Source organism: Labeo rohita, chromosome 5 (assembly GCF_022985175.1).
Source record: "Labeo rohita strain BAU-BD-2019 chromosome 5, IGBB_LRoh.1.0, whole genome shotgun sequence".
NCBI classification, from domain to species: Eukaryota; Metazoa; Chordata; class Actinopteri; order Cypriniformes; family Cyprinidae; genus Labeo; species Labeo rohita.
In genome coordinates this window covers 40,171,342-40,191,969 of record NC_066873.1, presented here as the reverse complement: position 1 = coordinate 40,191,969, position 20,628 = coordinate 40,171,342, and the positions used below count along the sequence as shown (strand labels likewise).

The following is a 20,628-nucleotide window of genomic DNA, read 5'->3' as shown; positions in this document are numbered from 1 at the left end:
ACAGACACCGCACTAGACGGGGAAGGAGTGAGGATGGGGAAGATAATACAATGCCAGACAGGAACAAAGAGACAGTGATAAAACGCTCCGCTTGAGTCATTGCATGAATGATTTGATGCTGTCATAGTTTCAAATACTCTCCAATTCATTCTCAAACTCGTTAAACACAGTTAAATATGGATGTTACTCTTCATGCGAGTTTATATATATATATAAATAACATATATAATATAAAAAACGGCCAATTTGCACAAATTTTTAAATATTCTATATATACAGTACAGCAGCAGTTTCAAAAGCAACAACTGATCATTCACACTGCATTTTTTAGTTCAGTATTAAGCACACTGCCCAGAGAGTCTCAGACCATCTCACTATAAAAATGGCTTTAGTACACTGAAGCAATCACTCCCTAGAAATTCCCAGAATGCACCATTAAAACCAGTGAGCATCTGTGCCCCAAGTTTGATACAAGTAGATATTTATAGTCACTAGCTATTCCAAAGTTCAAAGTTGTTGTTGTTGTTTTTTTAACATTTTTAAAATAAGTAAAAACAGTACTACTGTGAATAAATTAAAATATAACATTAACTTACTAATATTATATTGGTAATACTGTCAATCATACAGAAATTTCAGCCTTTAAAGTCAAGTTTACATACACCTTACATAATCTGCAAAATGTTAACTTTACCAAAATAAGAGCTCATACAAAATGCATGTTATTATTTATTTAGTACTGACCTGAATAAGATCATAAGATCAACATAAATTACATTTACATATCCACAAGAAAATGCTTGAATTAATAAAAATAAGCGCTCAGAAGTTTACATACACATTTAAGTGACAGTTGCTCATGAGTCCCTTGTTTGTCCTGAACAGTTAAACTGCCTGCTGTTCTTCAGAAAAATACTTCAGGTCCCACAAATTATTTGGTTTTTCAGAATTTTTGTGTATTTCAACCCTTTCCAACAATGATTGTACGATTTTGAGGTCCATCTTTTCTCACTGAGGAAAACTGTGCGACTCATATGCAACTATTAGCGAAGGTTCAAATGCTCACTGATGCTCCAGAAGGAAACACAATGCATTAAAAACCAGGAGTGAAAACTTCTGGAATTTGAAGATCAGAGTAAATTGAAATTATTTTGTTTTCTAGGTAACATGTAAGTATCTTGTACATGTACTAAATGGGGAAAAATATGATATTTAGGCAAAATAAGAAAAATGTACACATCTTTATTCTGGTCAAAAGTTTACACCCCCGGCTCTTAATGCATAGTTTTTCCTGCTGGAGCATCAGTGAGCGTTTGAACCTTCTGTAATAGTTGCATATGATTCTGCAAGCTGTATGTATACTTTTGACCTCAACTGTATATAATAAGTAAGTAAATTAATAAATTATACAAGGACAATCAGTCATAGTATGTTAATATAGCAGCGTACGGTCCCTAAAACGTCTTCCTTGCACCACAGACAAAATGTCCTGCTTAGAAACAGCTTTACAGTTACTATTGATCCTTTTCACATTTTTTAAGGTTCTCAGAAGTGGAAGTCACCATAGCAAATAGTAGTGTAGTTTAGCAGTGGTTTTTATAGTAGTGAACGAAAAATGCAACAAATTGAGGGAAAAAAAAAAACAAAAAAAAAAAAAAAAAAAAAAAAAAAAAAATTTTTTGTGTTCCTATATTCACAAAAAATGCAGCAATGTGATATAGAACTGTAATTTGGTCAACAAATTTACAGCATTACAGAACAGATTCAGAACACTAATCAACACCCTGAAACGACTGTCAGCCAATCAGAATCAAGCATTCAACCATAGTTTAGTATAATGGTTCAATAAACCGAAAGCATGCGAGAACAAAAGAGCTAAACTGATTATACACCCCCTGACATTTCAACACACACCACATTCAAACATATTCTGTCGCATGGTTATGATTTGCATAAATTTATGAAGTGTGTGAGTGTACGCGCCCAGGCTTGATGCTCCCCATTGATCATCATCTGAAAAGCTGGTAGTGATTTTTGCAGGCAGTCCTTTGAGATAAGAGTTATGTCCTACTGTTATTTCCAATGACGCAAATACAAAACAAAGCAGGCGTTGCATGGACGTGAGGGCAAAGCGTAATTACACACACACATAAACTCTCCCACTGCTTTCTTCCATCCTGTCAAGGGGTATTTGTAAGTCACCTGAAGCCTATTAAAGCAATTTAAGCAAAGAAACGAATCACTGAACTCAATGTCATTCATTAGTGTCTCAGGTAACGCGGAAAACCAGCTTTGTGAAAAATAAGCGCTGGCATCCAATCAACAATCCAGTCAGCCTGAAGTACTCCAGTACCGCAATGACGAAGGGTGAAGTATATCTTATATAAAGCTTTATGAAGATTAAAGGTGAAGTGTGTAATTTCTGCTGCACCCCTACCAGCACCAGAAAAAACGACTTGAAAAGTGAAGTTGGATTGTTGGCTTGATAAAGCCTTTACTGAAAGTTTAAAAGAGTTTGTAGATAGATTTGAAGTTTTAAGGTTATATAAGCCTTTTGAACACAGTAATATATGCCTTTCTGGGTGGTTTCTAAAAGCAGTTTCTAAACCTGAAAACTTGTGACACTGAATAACACAAAAATAAATAAATAAATACATATGTACATACATAATTTCCACTTGTCCCTCTTTTTCGTGAAAAAAATAAATAAATAGTTTCCGCTTGTAACTTTTTGCATTAAAAAATAATTTCCACTTGTCCCCATTTTCTTTATATATATTATATATATATATATATATATATATATATATATATATATATATTTTTTTTTTTTTTTTTTTTTTTTTTACAAAAAAGGTACAAGTGGAAATATATATATATATAATTTCCACTTGTCCCTCTTTTTTAAAAAAAATAAATATATATAAAAAAACACACCTTTAATTTATACATACATATATATATATATATATACATATATATATATATATATATACATACACACATACACACACACACCTTTATATTTATACATACATACATACATATATATATATATATATATATATATATATATACACACACACACACATACATACATATATGTATATATACATACATACATATATATATATATATATATATATATATATATATATATATATATATATATATACATATACAGTTCCTGAGTAAACGATGAGCGCTGCCATCTTCGTGTCAACTACACACTCATTAAACTTTCAAATTACGGCGAAAGTGATAGCGCTATGGAGCCATGTGCTTTTTAAAAACATTTTAAAAGGTTATCAGCTCAGACTGTACGCTAATTTGATTAGAAACACTGGAGACTGGAAAAGCAAAGCATCCTTCCGGTTAAGAGTCAGGCATGCATGACTTCCGCGTTCAGGAAAATGTCTATATATATATATATATATATATATATATATATATACCCAGTTTTTTTTTTTTTTTTTATCACGTTTTTTATTATGTTATGTTTTTATTGTGTTAATTAGCTGTATTTTTAATTTTTTTTTTTGTTTAACCAAGTTAACCCAACTGCAGAAAAAAATTACAATTAAAAAAAAAAAAAAAAAGAAATGGTTTTTGCAAATGAACTCTTCAATTAATGTAAGTGATATTATGAAAGCAGTATAAAACTACAAATATTTAATATACGATTTAATATACGAATAAATATAGAACAAAAATCTATATTTAATTTAAAAAAAAAAAACATATTAGATAGAAAAACATTAAAATGCTGCCTTTGCAACTACAACACCAAAAAAGTTGTTCTTTTAAAGTTATCAATAAAACAAATATTATTAGAGTATGATTTACAAGAAAATACTGTTTCATTCTTTCTACTTCAATATTTCACATTTTATTTAATGTTATTTGTGAACATTTTGTTCAGTGTAATTTGTGAAATCTACTAGCAATGTTTGAGTAAAAATTGTTTCTACACCAAATTTATTTCAGTGTAACTAAAGTAACTAAAAAGTGAAAACTTAAAAAAAAAAAGAAAAATAGATAGAAATACATACAAAAAAATAAATGACAAACACATATGAAGTTAATAAATCCTAAAACTGAAAATTTAAAAATTAAATATTAATAAATAATATTTATTTATATTAATAAAATACTTATATTAATACTTATATTAATCAATACTATAATAGTATCTAAATAATATTAAAACAACACTATAACCAGGTTATAACAACATTATAACCTTTACATTTATTGGTTCCCTTTTATTTCCATTACAGGTTTCTCACTGGAATCCAGATTTTTCTGAAAGACCACAATGGATGAGGTGAGTTTATTTTTTATGCTATTTTATACTCTATCTGCAGGACAGGTAGAGTATTAAAGCAGTCGAAGAGCAGATGCACTGAGCATATCCATGCGAACTCACATTAAAAAGTGCCAGTCTTGACATTCAAGTCAACCTACAAATGCCTTATTAAAGTCTCTGCATGTAAAACTGGAATAGGAGAAAGCATTTATGATAACACAACACATTTCACCTTTGAATTCAGGGCATTTTGAGATCAAAAACAAAGCTTGCCCTTAGAGAACGATCTGGGCAATCAAATCACATTTGAGTTGTGTAATCCAAATAAGCTGCAATCAAAAACTATAATAAAATCCTAAGGCAAAAAGTTGCCACTGATTATCACGGCCTCTGATTTTCTCACCCTCATTCTTCTTTTCACCTTGGTACCACCTACAGATGCAGTTTTATCTTCCAAGGCCTCCACCTGCCACCCCAAGGACTGATGGGACGCATAGTGACATGGTCACCTCCTAAGGCACATTCCTCTCTCGGACCGCGACAGCCTGTCAATATGCCTCGAACCAGCTGTCAATCAAGCTGTCACTCTTCCAGACATGCAGACATTGTATTGAGGAAGGGCAGAAACTGATGAGTGATGGGGAGTTTGTGTCTCAGGCTGTGATAATGATAACCAGGATTATGGGAAGTATGATACATGGAGCAAACAGCTTAGACATCTGCCCAGCTAAATTATGGTTATCATCTTGTCTGGTAACAAACAGTACAAATACAGCCGTTAGGGAAAAAACTACAGCAGATTAAAATGCACTGAGATTTATAAAAAAACAATGCATATTTCCACAATATTTAGTGCTTTGAGTTTAATGAGCTATTAAACTAATGAATTAATCGGCATGCTGAATTCTAATTTACCAAGAAATCCTTCATGCTATAAATGAGATAGTTGCAGCTTTCGTGTAACAAATACAAATTGTTCATTTTTAGGCTGATTATATTGATTTACCTTGTGTAACATGCTTCATGGAGATGAAAACCAAGCAGACTGCTGTGTGATCGCTGCTTTCAATACATCCCTGGCCTTTCAAACACTCAGACACAAACACAATCACATAAAACGCATAAAAAAAAAGTGCAAAAAAAAAAAAAAAAAAAAAAAAAAAATCTCATTTACTTTCTCCATACGGAAACTGATTTTTAACAATAACTCATAAACCTTTCAAGAAAGGCATACAATGATCTCTGAAGTTAAGTGATATATGCATTTGCAGAAGTTACTTCAGATCTCAATTTTACTTTTAAAGGGGTCATCGGATGCCCATTTTCCACAAGTTGATATGATTCTTTAGGGTCTTAATGAAAAGTCTATAATATACTTTGATTAAAAATTCTCAATGGTTGTGTAAAACAACACCCTTTTTACCTTGCCAAAATCAGCTCTGCAAAAATGATCTCATTGTGAGGGATTATTCCTTTAAATGCAAATAATCTCTGCTCGCCCCGGCCCTCTCTTCTCTTCCTCTGTGGAGTGCGAGCTTTGGTGGCATTTAGCCGCCAAACTTGCGAACTAGCATGTTATTAGGAAAGGTGATTGAACATAGAACATAGAAGGACATATGTAGATCGGGAGAAGCATTCCCTTCACAAACAAACGTAAATCAACTGCATCTTCAGCGGCTCAGATGTCGGGAGTAAATGACGACCACTATGCTCATTATTATATCCAGCAACACAACACCTCAATCGCTCAATCTGAGATGACTAATTTACATCCCTGCTCCGCATCTAAACAATGGAGGTTGGACTGTTACAGCTGATCTGAAGACAGACGCTCATGTCGATCAACTATTATGGGAGTGGCCTCTGTGGGTGTGACGCCACAACGACAGGCATCTGAGAATGGCTCAAATTGAAAAAGGGGATATTATTTTTACAGATTAATTAAAAACCACTGCATGGATTTTTATAATTGTAGGGTAGATTTGTACATACTAGGGATGCACCGAAACGTATCGGCCGAAATGCTTGCGCGTTTTGTCAGTAAAGCCGGTTCTGTAATCAGCGGTAAATGCCATCAGGTGTGTGATTTCACGTTGAGCCGTATATACTACACACAGCCGTTGTTCACTGACAAGCTGCGCAAATCCATGTTCATTATCAGTGTGAATTTGCGCAGCTCGTCGGTGAACAACGGCATCTGTCATCTGTTGCGTTTTATCCTGAGCCATGCTTATGGCCATAATGCATGGTTTTTTTGCCAGTTTTACCGTCCGCCAGGTGAAAATTGCATGTCTGATCACTGAAAAGTAATAGTTACGTGATTTGAGGTATCAATCATGCCTATGGCACAATCAGTGCAGGTCGAGTTGCACACTAAAGTGCAATACTAGAGAGATGTTCAAAGGGATGTTCAAAGCAAAGTGTGAACATCAGTAATTCATCAAAAAGACAGCCAAAGAATATATTTAAGATAATTTCCATTCATTTATTCCTTTGCACAAACACATTTTCAAAAATATATTCAAATTATTTAAAACATTGTAAAACACTTCAAGTGGAATAAACAGTAACAAAAAAAATCCCAAATATTTCATATGTAGTGATCTTCCAAATGTGATCCCTAAGGGTTTTCTTTCCCTAAAATATCCTGTGCTAAACTATCCTCTGAAAGGAAGTAAACTCTTATACTGTAACAATTAGGTTTAATCCAACCTTTAACAATGACCAAAACAGCTACACACTGGACCCCCCCAAAAAAACTCCCAAACTAATACGGCACGAGGGTGCAATACCACTGCTTCAGCCAATTATTCTGACACATATTGATCGAGAGAGACAGAGATATCGGCTGTGCAACTGGAGAGATGAATTTAGGATGCAGTGCAGAGATATATGTAGTCACACTGTGTGTACACTGCTTAACCGTAGTGTCTTCGTAATGGGTTTCTGACCTCCTGCAGACAAAATGATTGGAAAACATTGTGTAGTGTGTTGTGTATGTGAATGTGGGGTGGTTTGAAAAGCTTCTCTCCTTGGTCCTTTTAGTGTAATGTAAACTTTACCTACATATCCATTCTTCATCACCAGAATGTGCTAGAATCATAAAGGAATGGGTCACAGCCTGTTAGGAATGTGATAAAAACACAAAGAAACATCATTTACACATTCAAACATGTGTCTGGATGGCTATAGCTCCTGGAAGAAGGCCACTCTGGATTTGGTGCTTTGTAGAGTGAGCTGTGGAGACAGATTGAAGAAGATTGAGAGGTGTCAAAAATTGTGCCACACTGATGATCTTTTATATTAAGATATAAATAACATACACACATTGCTGTTTCAAAAGTTTGGGGTCAGTGAGATTTTCTATTTAATTAAAAATAAAAAATAAATAAATACTTTCATTAATCAAGAATCAATTAAATTATTTAAAAGTGAGAGTAAAGACATTTGCAATGTTTTTCAAACTTTCTGTTTATCAAAGAATAATGATTTCTTCAAATCCAGCATGTAGAATAACTGTTAGGGTTGCCAACACATTAAAATAAGCATGATAAACCTCATAATTATTGCAGACAATTAAATGTCTAAATTGGCCACGAACACCTTACAATGACAAGGTTAAATATGGTAGTTAATGCAACAGGTACAGGAAGTGGGGGGGAACTCTCAATATGAAATAAAAAAAAATTTATATTCATTCATATTTACATTTGTAGCAGACCAGGGTGACTGAAATTGTCCAGCCTTGACTTCCTGTTCCACAGGATTATAAATATGAGGACCACAAAGGCCAAATTCCCTTATTTATGTATCACAAGGAGTAAAACCAAAGAATATAGTTCTGATGTACAGAACAAAATTGTTAAGCTTCACAAAATAGAAAGTGGCTGTAAGAAAAATAGCTAAAGCATTGAAAAATTTCACCATCAGGGCAATAAATAAGAAGTTCCAATCAACTAAAGATGTTACAAATCTGCCTGGAAAAGGACGCGTGTCTATATCGTCATAACGGATGGTGAGAAGGAGAGTTTGAGTGGCCAAAGATTCTCCAAGGATCACAGCTAGAGAACTGCAGAGATTATTTGAATACTGGGGTCAGAAAGCCCAAAAAAATACATATCAAACAGCCCCTACATCATCACATGTTGTTCAAATGGGTTTTAAGAAATAAAAAAAAAACTCCTGTCTCATCCAAAAACAAACTCCAGTATATTCAGTTGCTAGACATGACTTTTTGGCCATAGGAACAGATTTAAAAAAAAATCTAAACCTGATTGCCTCTGTAAGAAATCTTACAATGGACCATGTTTGGATCTTCCATCAAGACAACGATCCAAAACAAGTATTAAAATCAACACAAAAATGTGTTACTGAGCACAAAATGAAACGTCTGTTATGGCTGTCTCAGTTCCCTGGTCTGGACCCTGTAGAAAATGAGTGGGGGTGAATCGAAGAGAAGAAGCACCAACATGGAGCTGGTATTCTGAAGTATCTGGAGAGATTCTGGATGAAGGAATGTCTCTGATCTCTTGTCAGGTGTTCTTTAAACTCATCATGCATTATAGGAGAAAAGTTAGAAAAACTGTTATCTTGGATGTTGCAATAATTGGGTGCCAATAATTGTGGCTACATGAACTAGAGGAAAAAAAAAGTTCATAATGAGATTTTCCCCCCACTTTCCATTGTTTTACTTCAATGAAAGGGTAGAATTTTGTACATTTTTTGAATGAAAGATCCAAAGGATAAACAATGCAGATTTATTTTCACAGCCACCTTTGCTCATATTAAGGGTGCCAATATTAGTGGGCGGCACTTTATATACTGTTGTTCAAAAATTTGGGATCAGTAGGATTTTTAACGCTTTTTAACCCTTAAATGCATAGCTTGGGTTTTTAGCGACCCGGAATGTCATTTACTACCCTCTCCCTCCTTCATTTTTTTTTTTTTTAAGTTTTACATCAACTTTAATAGTATTCCTCAATCTATTCATTATAAACAATAAAACAAAAAAATAAAATAAAATAATAAAATAATGTCCGTTTTCTCATTAATTTTTGGTAGAAAGTGTATAGGGTCACTAGAGACCCGAGGGGAGTAATAGTGCAAGTATATTTTTTTGTGCGCAAAAATATGTAAATATCCGATGACTCAATACATGCAATTCACCTTTATTCCTCGAGATGGCACTGTTTGATAGACAAAAATTTCATGATGTTTCACTCTTAATTATCGCAGGGATAAAACAATAGAGCATCATCAGCAAAAATTTAACTGGTTTGAAGGCTTGACTGAGGAGCAATTATTGTATGCAATAAAATATAAATGTCACTGTCATTTGATGGTGCATGTGGTCAATAAGCTGCCAGCGATCAAAATAATGATTCTGAAGTCATTCATAATGATAGTTTTGCAAATATGGCTGAGATGGTGCATATGAGTCACGTCTCATGGCGATAGTAAATCATCTGCTCAAATTGAAACCCTTCCAAGTTCCAAAAGGCAACGAAATAAGCTTTATATTATTCTTCTGTAACTGTTCTTAAAGTATCAAGAGAGTTTTTTGCTATGGCAGAAGTTAGAGATCCATCCGTGCTGGATATATAGGTCCGGGTCACTATTTTAATAGTGATTGGTGAAACAGTCATGCATTTAAGGGTTAAAGAAGTTCTTATGCTCATTAGGGCTGTATCTATTTAATCAAAATACAGGAAAAATAAAATAAAAAAATTGCTTTAAATTATTGCATTTTATTATTATTGCAATTTAAAATAACAGTTTTCTATTTTAATATACTTTAAAATATAATTTATTCCTGTGAAGAAAACTCCAGTAATCACTGTCACATGATCCTTCAGAAATCTCTAATAATCTCTAAAATTCTAATATGCTGATTTAGAATCAATGATGGAAGTTGTGCTGCTTAATATTTGGGACCTGTGATTCTTTTCCCAGGATTCGCTATTAAATAAAAAGTTAAAAAGAACAGTGTTTACTAAAAATATACATTTTGAAAAGTTTGGGGTCAGTAAATTTCTTTTTCTTTGTTTCTTTCTTTCTTTCTTAAAGAAATTAATAGTTTAATTCAGCAAGGATGTGGTAAATGGGTAAAGACTGATTGTAAAGACTTAAATTGTTAGAAAAGATTTCTATTTTGAATAAATGCTATTCTTTTTTACTTTTTATTCAAAGTATCAAAGAAAAAGTATCACAGGTTCCAAAAAAATATTAAGCAGCAACTGTTTCAACACTGGTAATAAATCAGCATGTTAGAATGATTTCTCAAAGATCATGTGACAATGAAGACTGGAGTAATGGCTGATAAAGTCAGCGCTGCGTCACAGAAATAAATTATATTTTAAAAGTATATTAACATAGGAAATCAATATTAGAAATTGCAATAATATTTCACAATATTACAGTTTTTTTTTTGTATTTTTGTATATTTTGTATTGTATTTTTGATCAAAGAAATTCAGCCTTGATGATCCCAAACTTTTGAACGGCAGTGTAGATTAAGTTCAACACTGAATAAATTCTATAAACTACTGTTTTAACTTTGGCAGCTATAATATTTAATTATTTATGCTCATGCCATGAGAAACACTAGACATGTATGACATGTTCAATACCTCGGAGTCATGCAGAATTCATAGCGAGAGAGAGTGAAATAGAGAGAGAGAGCGGAGGGAGCATGTGTGTCTCTGATCAGCTGTCACTAGTCTGTGTGAACTCACTGACAGTGATGTTTAAAGACACTTTAAGACAGAATCCCTCATGAAAACTGGTGTAAACAAACAAGAAGAGACGGAAGAGAGATGCAGAGATGGGAAAATGATGAAATTAATGCAATATGAAGATGGTACATTTCTGCTTCATTAATGAATCATTCTGTAGAGACTTAAGGCACAAGGACTCTCACCCTGAAATACCCCAAACTGCTCAATGGTTACCATTCAAGCTTCAGACATCTTGAGTCATAAATGTCATAGGAAAAGACACAGACATATGTATTTGGACTGTGTTTTTAAAGCATTAGTGGATTATGTTCATAGTTAATGTGATGACTACACCAGTGGGGCAACTGTGTGAACTTGAGTAGAAATGACTTCTAGCATTCGCTAAAAAACACATTGAGACCAGATGGTTTGAGGTAGTTGCAAAAAGGCCTGAGAAAAGTGCAATAAGTGTGCAGACAGCGAAGCTCACGTAATCCGCCACTGATAACGGCCGGATGCTGCAGTCGAGTATGAACGTCTACTGGCAATCGAAAGTGCAGAAACATGGCGGCCTCCAGCAGTTTAATCACGGCCGGTATGAACGCTGTTATGACTATGAGGAATTGCGTTTCACATTTATTTTTTTAGGAGACACTTTTTATCCAAAGCAACTACCAGCATACTATCTACAGCATACAGCTTTAGACATTTACCAGATAAATACCAGAGTTTGTATCTAAGACCTTTGTATTTTATCAGTCCAAATCACAAAAATGAATGAAAAAAAGTTTATGTTTGCATACCATATATACTGTACATACTGTGTATGTATTATGTATATATAAATACACACACATACATGTATATATTAAGGAAAAATATATTAGATTTATATGTAAAATATTTAAGTGTTTACATACAAATACATACAAATATTTTGTAAACTATACACGTGTGTGTATTTATATATACATAATAATTATACTAGGGATGCACCGAAACGTATCGGCCGAAATGCTTGCGCGTTTTGTCAGTAAAGCCGGTTCTGTAATCAGCGGTAAATGCCATCAGGTGCGTGATTTCACGTTGAGCCGTATATACTACACACAGCCGTTGTTCACTGACGAGCTGCGCAAATTCACACTGATAATGAACATGGATTTGCGCAGCTCGTCAGTGAACAATGGCTGTGTGTAGTATATACGGCTCAACGTCAAATCACGCACCTGATGGCATTTACCGCTGATTACAGAACCGGCTTTACTGACAAAACGCGCAAGCATTTCGGCCGATACGTTTCGGTGCATCCCTAAATGATACACAGTACACACACACATAGTATGCAAACAAACTTTTATTTTGAATCGATCAATCGCAACTAATGGTTTTGCTGCTCTAGAATCTTTTTATTTTTTATTTGCAGAAGACATCTGAATTGATATTTTGTGAAAAAAAAAAAAAAAAAAAATGCAATGACATTCACCCATATTTAAGTTTGACTTAGGCCAATACTTTTTGGGACATTGTAAACTATTATACCGTTTGGGATAGGAAAGATTTAATACAGTTAAAAAAAAAAAAAAAAAAGAAAAACAACATTTTAAAATCTTCACAATTTAAAATTTTTTTTTCATGTAATTTCTTTCTGTGATGGCAAGTGATAAATTAAGAAAATTCTGTGATGAATTATCAGTAGTCATTACTCCAGCGTCACATGATCCTTCTTAAATATATCGACGCTAATTTGGTGCTCCAAATCATCAATTTTTAGAAAACAGTGCTGCTTAGTATTTTTTGGGGGAAATAATAGAAAGTTCAAAAGACCAGCATTTATTTTAATATTATTATGAACATTACAAAAGATTTTTGTAATAATGTGACCCTGGACAACAAAACCAGTCATAAGGGTCAATTATTTTAGAAATTCAGATTTATACATCTGAAAAGCAAGATAAATAAGCTTTGGATTATTGATTATGATTGATATTGATATGGTTTGTTAGGATAGGACAATATTTGGCCGAGATACAACTAGTTGAAAATCTGGAATCTGAGGGTGCAAAAAAAACCCAAATCAAAATATTGAGAAAATCGCCTTTAAAGTTGTCCAATGAAGTTCTTAGCAATGCATATTACTAATCAAAAATTATGTTTTGATATATTTATGGTAGGCAAATTACAAAATGTCTTCATGGAACATGACCTTTACTTAATATCCTAATGATTTTGGCATAAAAGAAAAATTGATCATTTTGACCCATACAACGTATTGTTGGCTATTGCTACAAATATACTCGTGCTACTTATGACAGGGTCACATATTTCCTTGACAGATCTTTAATAAATATCTGTCTCTTTTGATCAAGTTTTAATGCTCAAAAGTATTAATTTCTTTTTATAAAATCTTACTGACCCCAATTTTTTTTAAATGTAATGTATAATAGGTGAAATTTTGTAATCTGCATCACAAACTTGCACTTTCTTCCCAAAATCCCTCTCCCAAATGAATAAAAATGTTTTTACAAGCAGTGACTTCTTTAAAGAAGAAGAAAAAAAAAAAAAACTCTCAAGGAGAGAAAAATGCATCAATATCAATGCTTGGGTTCTCTGTAGGTTAATCGACTTTTAACTTGTACTTATCCATAATTCAGTACAATTAACAAAGGAACGCTTGTACACTTGCGTGCCACCGCTTCGCTGGGGATTTTGATAGATTACCGCATAAACACATTGAGGGAACAGGTGAGCCTGTCAGTGCATTAAGACACTCTCACTACATCTCTGTCCCTCAGGCTACAGCTAGCAGCGGGACGCACCAGGCTATGGAGAAAGCACAGCCACGGCCATTAATCATTCCACCGGTATGACCTGGAAAGCCAGCGACCCTTGTCACTTTGCTCCAAGGTCCAGTGCTCAAACTACCTGACCAAGGGTGATTTACAGCAAGTCAGACAGCATCCCGATACAGGCTTCCGATGCAGGCTTAGCATCGGCTAAGAAAACAACAGCTGTCAAAGGGTGTAAGACCGAGCTGGATTTTCTAGCTGCTGTTAGCGTGAGAGCTGTAAAGCCGTTCCCCCTAAAGTGTCCGGGCTCGATTTGCTCAAGCTCCGCTTCAATTAGACAATCACATCAAGGCAGACTGACTGAACACACGGAGGGCACTCCATCCATCCAAACAACCGATCACAACACAGGAATCAATTAGCGTAGCACTAATGAGACAATTTCACACGCTGCAGGAAAAGATTCTATGGTTAAAATGGAGCTTTTAATCTACCGTTTCATAAGGCTTGATGAAAACGTAGCTCAACCTTTCAGAAAGAAGATGAATAAATTCTTTCTGGATTACTGGTGGTTGGCAGCATGACTAACCGTATATGATTAGTATCATATTTCATAGGAACTAGCACTTCTGAGAAATGGTGCTACAATACAGAAACGCTACAGGGTTAAGTGTACCTGTATGTCACTTTACAAAATTATACAACTTCCACTGTTTCGCAACTTGAATATGGAGTAATTTAAATATTGCAGAGTAACTTGCTGCAACAAGCACATATCTGTATGCAAGCTGAACCAAGTGTTGAACTACAATGCATTTAAAAAATTTTGATTTTGAAAATTTTGATATCAAAAAGAACATTACTAAAATAAAAGCCACAGAACAACTACCAAGAACACCCACAACAGATGTCTGTACCTACAAACGTCTGAAAAATGAATTCGCCAAGTCTATGAAACTCCTATAAAACTACATAATATTTTAGAAAAAAAACAGCACAAATAAATTAACATTCACCTTTTATTTGCATTTAGCCTTTATACAAACTAGACACGTCAAATCACTATCAAATAAACCTAAGACCTAAACCTAAACTCTCAGACTCACGTTATTAATATTAATATCTTTAACATCAAACTATAACATAGGCTGATTATTCTTATAGACTGAAACAAAGTGCTTCAGGCAGGATAAAGAATATGAAAAGTGCTCAGAGTTACTGCAGAAACCCGGAAAAAATAGTGAGAAACAACAAAAAGTTGCTGAAGATGGCTTATTGAAAATGCATTCTCTACCAACAAGAGGTGCTTTTGGACCAGCAAAAATAGCTGTTTCCGCAGTAATGGCTATACACTAGTGTTCATTTTGACAGCAAATTTTGATTTAGTCTTAGTCTTTTGACTAAAATGTCATTTAGTTTTAGTCACATTTTAGTCATCGGAATTGTTTTTAGTTTTAGTCAACTAAATCTATAGTTGATTTAGTCAGCTAAAATCAAATGGGTTTAGTTACAGTATAATGCATTTATTAAGCATTTATCTAAAATGACCAAACTCATTGTATAGGTTTGATATTAAGATTTTATCATGATAGACACACATTTAACTGTTGTGACATGCAAAATGCCCTTATATTAAAATTAACTGAAACCACTTCTTATAAAGAAACAAGAACATGGTCTTCTATTCAATGAAATACCAATGGTTACATAGGCTATTATTATGCATTCTTTATAACAACTTGTTTATTCTTTATTCTTTCAAGCAGACAGATTCATTTATATAAATAAATTAAACTAAAGTGATTCAGTCAAGAGCAGGGAGTGATTTTCTGTTTTTTTTTTTTTTTTGCTTGATTTACATCAATCCCACAAACAATAGCAACTCAATTAGGCTGCTGTCCCTTTAAAACTAAATGCATGGATGCAATGTACTGATACACGTCCGGTATTCTCCCAACTGTAGGTTCACCTAAGACGTATCTGAGTGTGTTTACATAAATACTCTTCAAAACAGACAATTAAACATCATTTTGTGTGAATTAAGTTCAAATGTATCTAACCCCCTAACCACACAGCAGATTCGTTCTGAATGAATCTCTTCACAAATCATCCCTCCCTAACATTTTTATTTGTTTTTATTCATTGATGAAAATGTCAACAGATTTTCGTCATAGTTCAAATTCATTCAAAACAAGTTTTTGTTTCGTTTTTGTCTTATTTTCACCAGTCAAAAAATGTCGTTGCCGAAAATTATTTGTCAACGAAATTAACACTGCTGTACACAAACAAGCGTTGAGATCACGAATGCTACTTCTTTAGATAAAATGAAAATGCCGTCGAAACCTTTTCTGAAGACAGTCAGTTACCTTTAAAGATACATTCAAACACCCATGCCACATTTTAATTTTGAAAACACGCAGTGCTCATGTTTATTCAACGAAGTCAACCTCCACAAATAAATGGGAAACACTGGTAATGTATATCGAAATATCGGAAATGTGTTTATTCATATCACAGTTATTGAAAAAGAATATATATTGCGATATATATTAACATTAAATTATTGTCCAGGCCTAGATGAGGATTAAAAAAAAAAAGGAGTGAATGGCTTTTTTCTTTTTACTTCCTAATTTAAGAATAAAGTTAAGAATATTTTTATTCCTCAAAACATTTAAGAATTTCCCTATATTTTCTAAATACAATACTGAAGAACAATTGAACTCCTAAAAAGAGTATTAGTAAAATCATTGTGAATAGCCTGCTAAATGAATATATTTGAACTTTTGTATCTTTTTTTTTTTTTTTAATAATATGTAGAAATTTCTTTTAGTAAATTTTCATGAATGCCACAGATGTGTAACGGCTACCATACCATATGCACAATTACAAATGTATGACCCTGGACCACAAAATCAGTCTTAACTAGCACGGGTATATTTGTAACAAAAGCCAACATTACATTGTATCGTTTTTTCTTTTAGGATCATTAGGATATTAAGTAAAAATCATGTTTCATGAAGATATTTTAAAATTTCCTACCGTAAATTTATCAAATGCTAATTTTTGATTAGTAAAATGCATTTCCAAAAACCAAATTTGGACAACCTTAAACTTCAGATTCCAGACTTTCAAATAGTTCTATCTCGGTCAAATGTTGCCCTATACTAACAAATCATACATCAGTGCAAAGCTTATGTATTCAGCATTCAAATGTATAAAACTCAATTTTAAAAAAACCTTATGACTGATTTTGTGGTCCTATGTGGTCACATATAAAATATATAGAGTCTTAATACAGATTAGTTACTTCAGAGCCATCAGCTGTTGAGCTCAAGTGGCTAAAGAAGGTTCTAATACAGGCTGCAACATTTCCTAATCTTGTTCCCCACTAATATCTTGCCATCTCTCAATAGTTGAACTAATAATAAAAGGCAAAAAATGCAAGAAAAAAACAGATTGCTTTTGTTGGTAGTTACAGCTTTAGCATGAGTTTTATCGATCTACAATGTACCACAGAATATCTGGTTTTGTGTAAGATTCATTTAACCCACCTTTTTAAAGTTGCTCTGCTTGCTGGTGCCTTTCTCAGTGTTCTCATTATGTAGGATGTCTAGAGGCGTTTCTCGCTCCTTTAGCTTTAATGACTCAATCTCGGTCTTCAGTTCATTTAGCTGCTCCTGAAGGTGTTTGCTCTTCTCCATATACTCGACCCTGCCAAACAGGACACAAGCATTGTGTAACAAAGCTGCTCTCATGGTCTCCATCTGTTTTAAGGTCTATTCACACCATTTTTATTATTTTGTCACTTCCTAGTTTTGGTGTGAACAAGTATTTGCTGTAAACTTCAACTTCTGTTTGAATGTTTGGGGTTGGTTAGATAAATGTTAGTCTCATCAAAATTCTGTAAAAACTCTTATTAAATTATAAAACTCAGTAAAAATTATTATTACAATTTAAACAACTTTCTATTTTAATATATTTTTAAATGTAATTTATTCCTGTGATATTTCCCTAATATAATTTTTATTCCTGTGATTCCTTTGGCAAAGTTGAATTTTCAGCATCATTACTCCTTCAGCACCACTTGATCATTCAGAAATTATTCTAATATGCTGATTTGCTGCTCAAGAAACATTTCTAATTATTGTCAATGTTGAAAACAGTTTTGCTGCTTAATATTCCTGTGGAAAATAATATTTCCTTTGATCATCATTATGATTAACTGGACAATCAATATCATTTAAGAACCACAGCATCTCATTAATGATGTTCATATTGTAAAATTGTAGTATCTAAACAAACAAGTCGTCAGGGAGTTTTATTACTTTAAAACGAATCCACTACTCAGCATCAGCAGAGAGGACAAACTCCAGCTCAGTTGATGTAACTGGTTCAAAAGGTGTGGACAGACGTGACACCAGAGACTGTGATCAGGATGGACTGGTGCCTGAAATGGGCTGCACTCACTTCTCCTTCTCGATCTCCATGGACAGACGTTTCATGTCCGTGTCTTTGAAGTCAAAACTCAGGTTCTCCATGCTGAAGTTGAAGTTCGGGCCATCAGCAGGAAGAGCGTTGGCAGACAACGGCACAGGCTATGCAGTGAAAGAGATAAAGAGGAAGAGAAGGAAAGAGAAAAACATTTTCGAATGAGCTACCAATGTACAAATAATAATAAAGCAATATCACGTAAGCAGGAGTATTGTATCAAACAGCCCAGTACTAAAATACTTAATACTGAAACCTGATACATTCCCTAGTGAAAAATAAATACACTAAAATGTATTTAAAATACAGTTATTTCATTCTAAGTATACTACAAATACATCTACGCATTATGTACTCAAAAATACCTTGCAATTGTACTAAACGGGTATTTAAAGTCTGATAAATAACAACAACTAATTTTGTACTTAATGCACTTTAATTGTCCAGAAGTAGTGCTGAAGTCCAACTAAAAATATATTTAGTATATCTGATTCTGCTAACGTGGAACTATTGCAAGTATACTTTAGGTACACTTTAAATATTTTGCATTTAAAGACCGATATTATTTTTAAGATCATGCAATCCTCATCAACAGTGACATTAAACATATCTTAGGCGTAATATTAGGAAATGTGCATTGTGTACAAGCAGTACTCCAAATACAGCTTAATTACAACTTTTTTAGAATTTTTAAGTCTCAAGCGATATGTCAGTAAATGTCAACAGATTTGAACTATACTAATTATAAAATAAAAGCATTTTAAAACTTTTTTACTAGGGTTGGCATCTTTCTAAAAAATTAAATTAAATGACATGAAATGAAATCTTAAACTACTTGATATTAACTTCTAGTCAGAACACAACGTTTAAAATTAAATTAGATCACCAGATCTGTAATATTGCAATGATGCTATATACAGTATGTGTTATGTTAATTATTATTATACACTATTCCTAAAGGAAACAAGGTTATTTCAAATTTATTTAACCACCTCTGAATGAAAGGACATTTTATCTTCTTATTCTATCAAAAAAGGTCTGATAAGTTTTGTTTCGGGCAATTATGCTTTGGTACCGTATCTGTCAATCGAACTAAAACCAAAAGCACAATATGGCTTAATCCCTTCATCAAGTCTGTTTGCACTGCGCGTTTCATTCAGGCGATGAGCTCATGACCCGATGTTTTCTGTGCCTCAGAATGGATCCATTCAAAGTGAATGCATGCAATGAACTCGTTTATCACATGTGCTGTGTGTTTAGGTAACACTGCACGTTTGGTAACGCAATAGCTACCAGTTACGCTTTATTTTCGTGGCACATGTTTACAGCATTTCAGTAGATTTGTAGTAAGATGTGATGCTCTGTTATTTATTGTGCGTAAATGATTGTTCTAATTATTCTGCACTTTCATTGCATGCGATTGATATGGAGTAGCAATTTGATGATTTCATGTTAAATTAGTGAATAAAAGATTGCTCTGACCTGTCATATAGCCTATTAGGGCTTAAACGGATTGTAGTTGGTCTATGATACGCAGGGACCAGATCCAGACCCCACCATTCAGCATATGATTTGCAGATTAATTTGCCAATTTACACGTTCAAGCTATTTAAAACCACAAGAAAAAGAAATGAAACTGAAACTGTTACCGACAAAGATAACATTAGAATAGTTGTTGTTTCTTTCCTTTTAATTCCTTTGTGCAGAACTCACAATTTACAGACTTTGTATTGAAGTCTCTTTGTTATACATCGTTGTAGGCTTGTTTTGTTTCTGTACATATGTGTGTATGTGGTCAAACTGTAACAAAATAAACAACATAAATCAGATTACAGAATTAACACAAGTTCCCTATCTGTCGTACACTCCGAGTTGTGTCGAGTAGTGTACGACACTAGGGGTCGCCCTTGAGAGCCCAAACACCTCTGACAGTATTGAGAAAGGCCAATGAAAATTGGGTGTGCAGATTTGCATAGCTGGCCACGCCCCGGTCATCCGGGTATAAATAGGGCAGCGTGTGCATCTGCTCACTCGTTCTGTTCTTCGGAGCCGAATGCAGCGTCTCTGTGTGAGAAGCGGCAACATTCACCTCTCTCGTCGTTGGATCTACGGCACAGACAGTGGTCTCTCCCTCTCTGACACGGCTCGTGTTGTGAGAGTTCCCCTGGGTGCGTCGACGGCGATCTTCAGGAGAAGATTTTCCTCTAATTGAGCAAATTTTCTCTAAAAGAGCTCCACGGGCGGATTGTGTGTTTCACTATGCCTTTCCGTCCGTGTCCAACTGGTTGCGGATTCTACCTTTCCCTAATGATCGGCATGATCGCTGTGTT

At 33.9% G+C, this 20,628-nt stretch overlaps 1 protein-coding gene across 1 annotated transcript; it reads right to left on the bottom strand.

Annotated features, from left to right (window-relative positions):
* Positions 1-6,775: 6,775 nt before the first annotated feature.
* LOC127165138 (merlin-like) lies at positions 6,776-20,616 on the bottom strand. The gene is made up of 5 exons (XM_051109457.1): positions 20,597-20,616; positions 20,388-20,502; positions 18,278-18,405; positions 17,362-17,521; positions 6,776-7,546 (listed from the first exon to the last, which is right to left on the bottom strand). Exons 1-5 carry the CDS (start codon positions 20,614-20,616, stop codon positions 7,496-7,498), a joined length of 474 nt encoding a protein of 157 aa, XP_050965414.1. The 3' UTR covers positions 6,776-7,495.
* Positions 20,617-20,628: the final 12 nt, after the last annotated feature.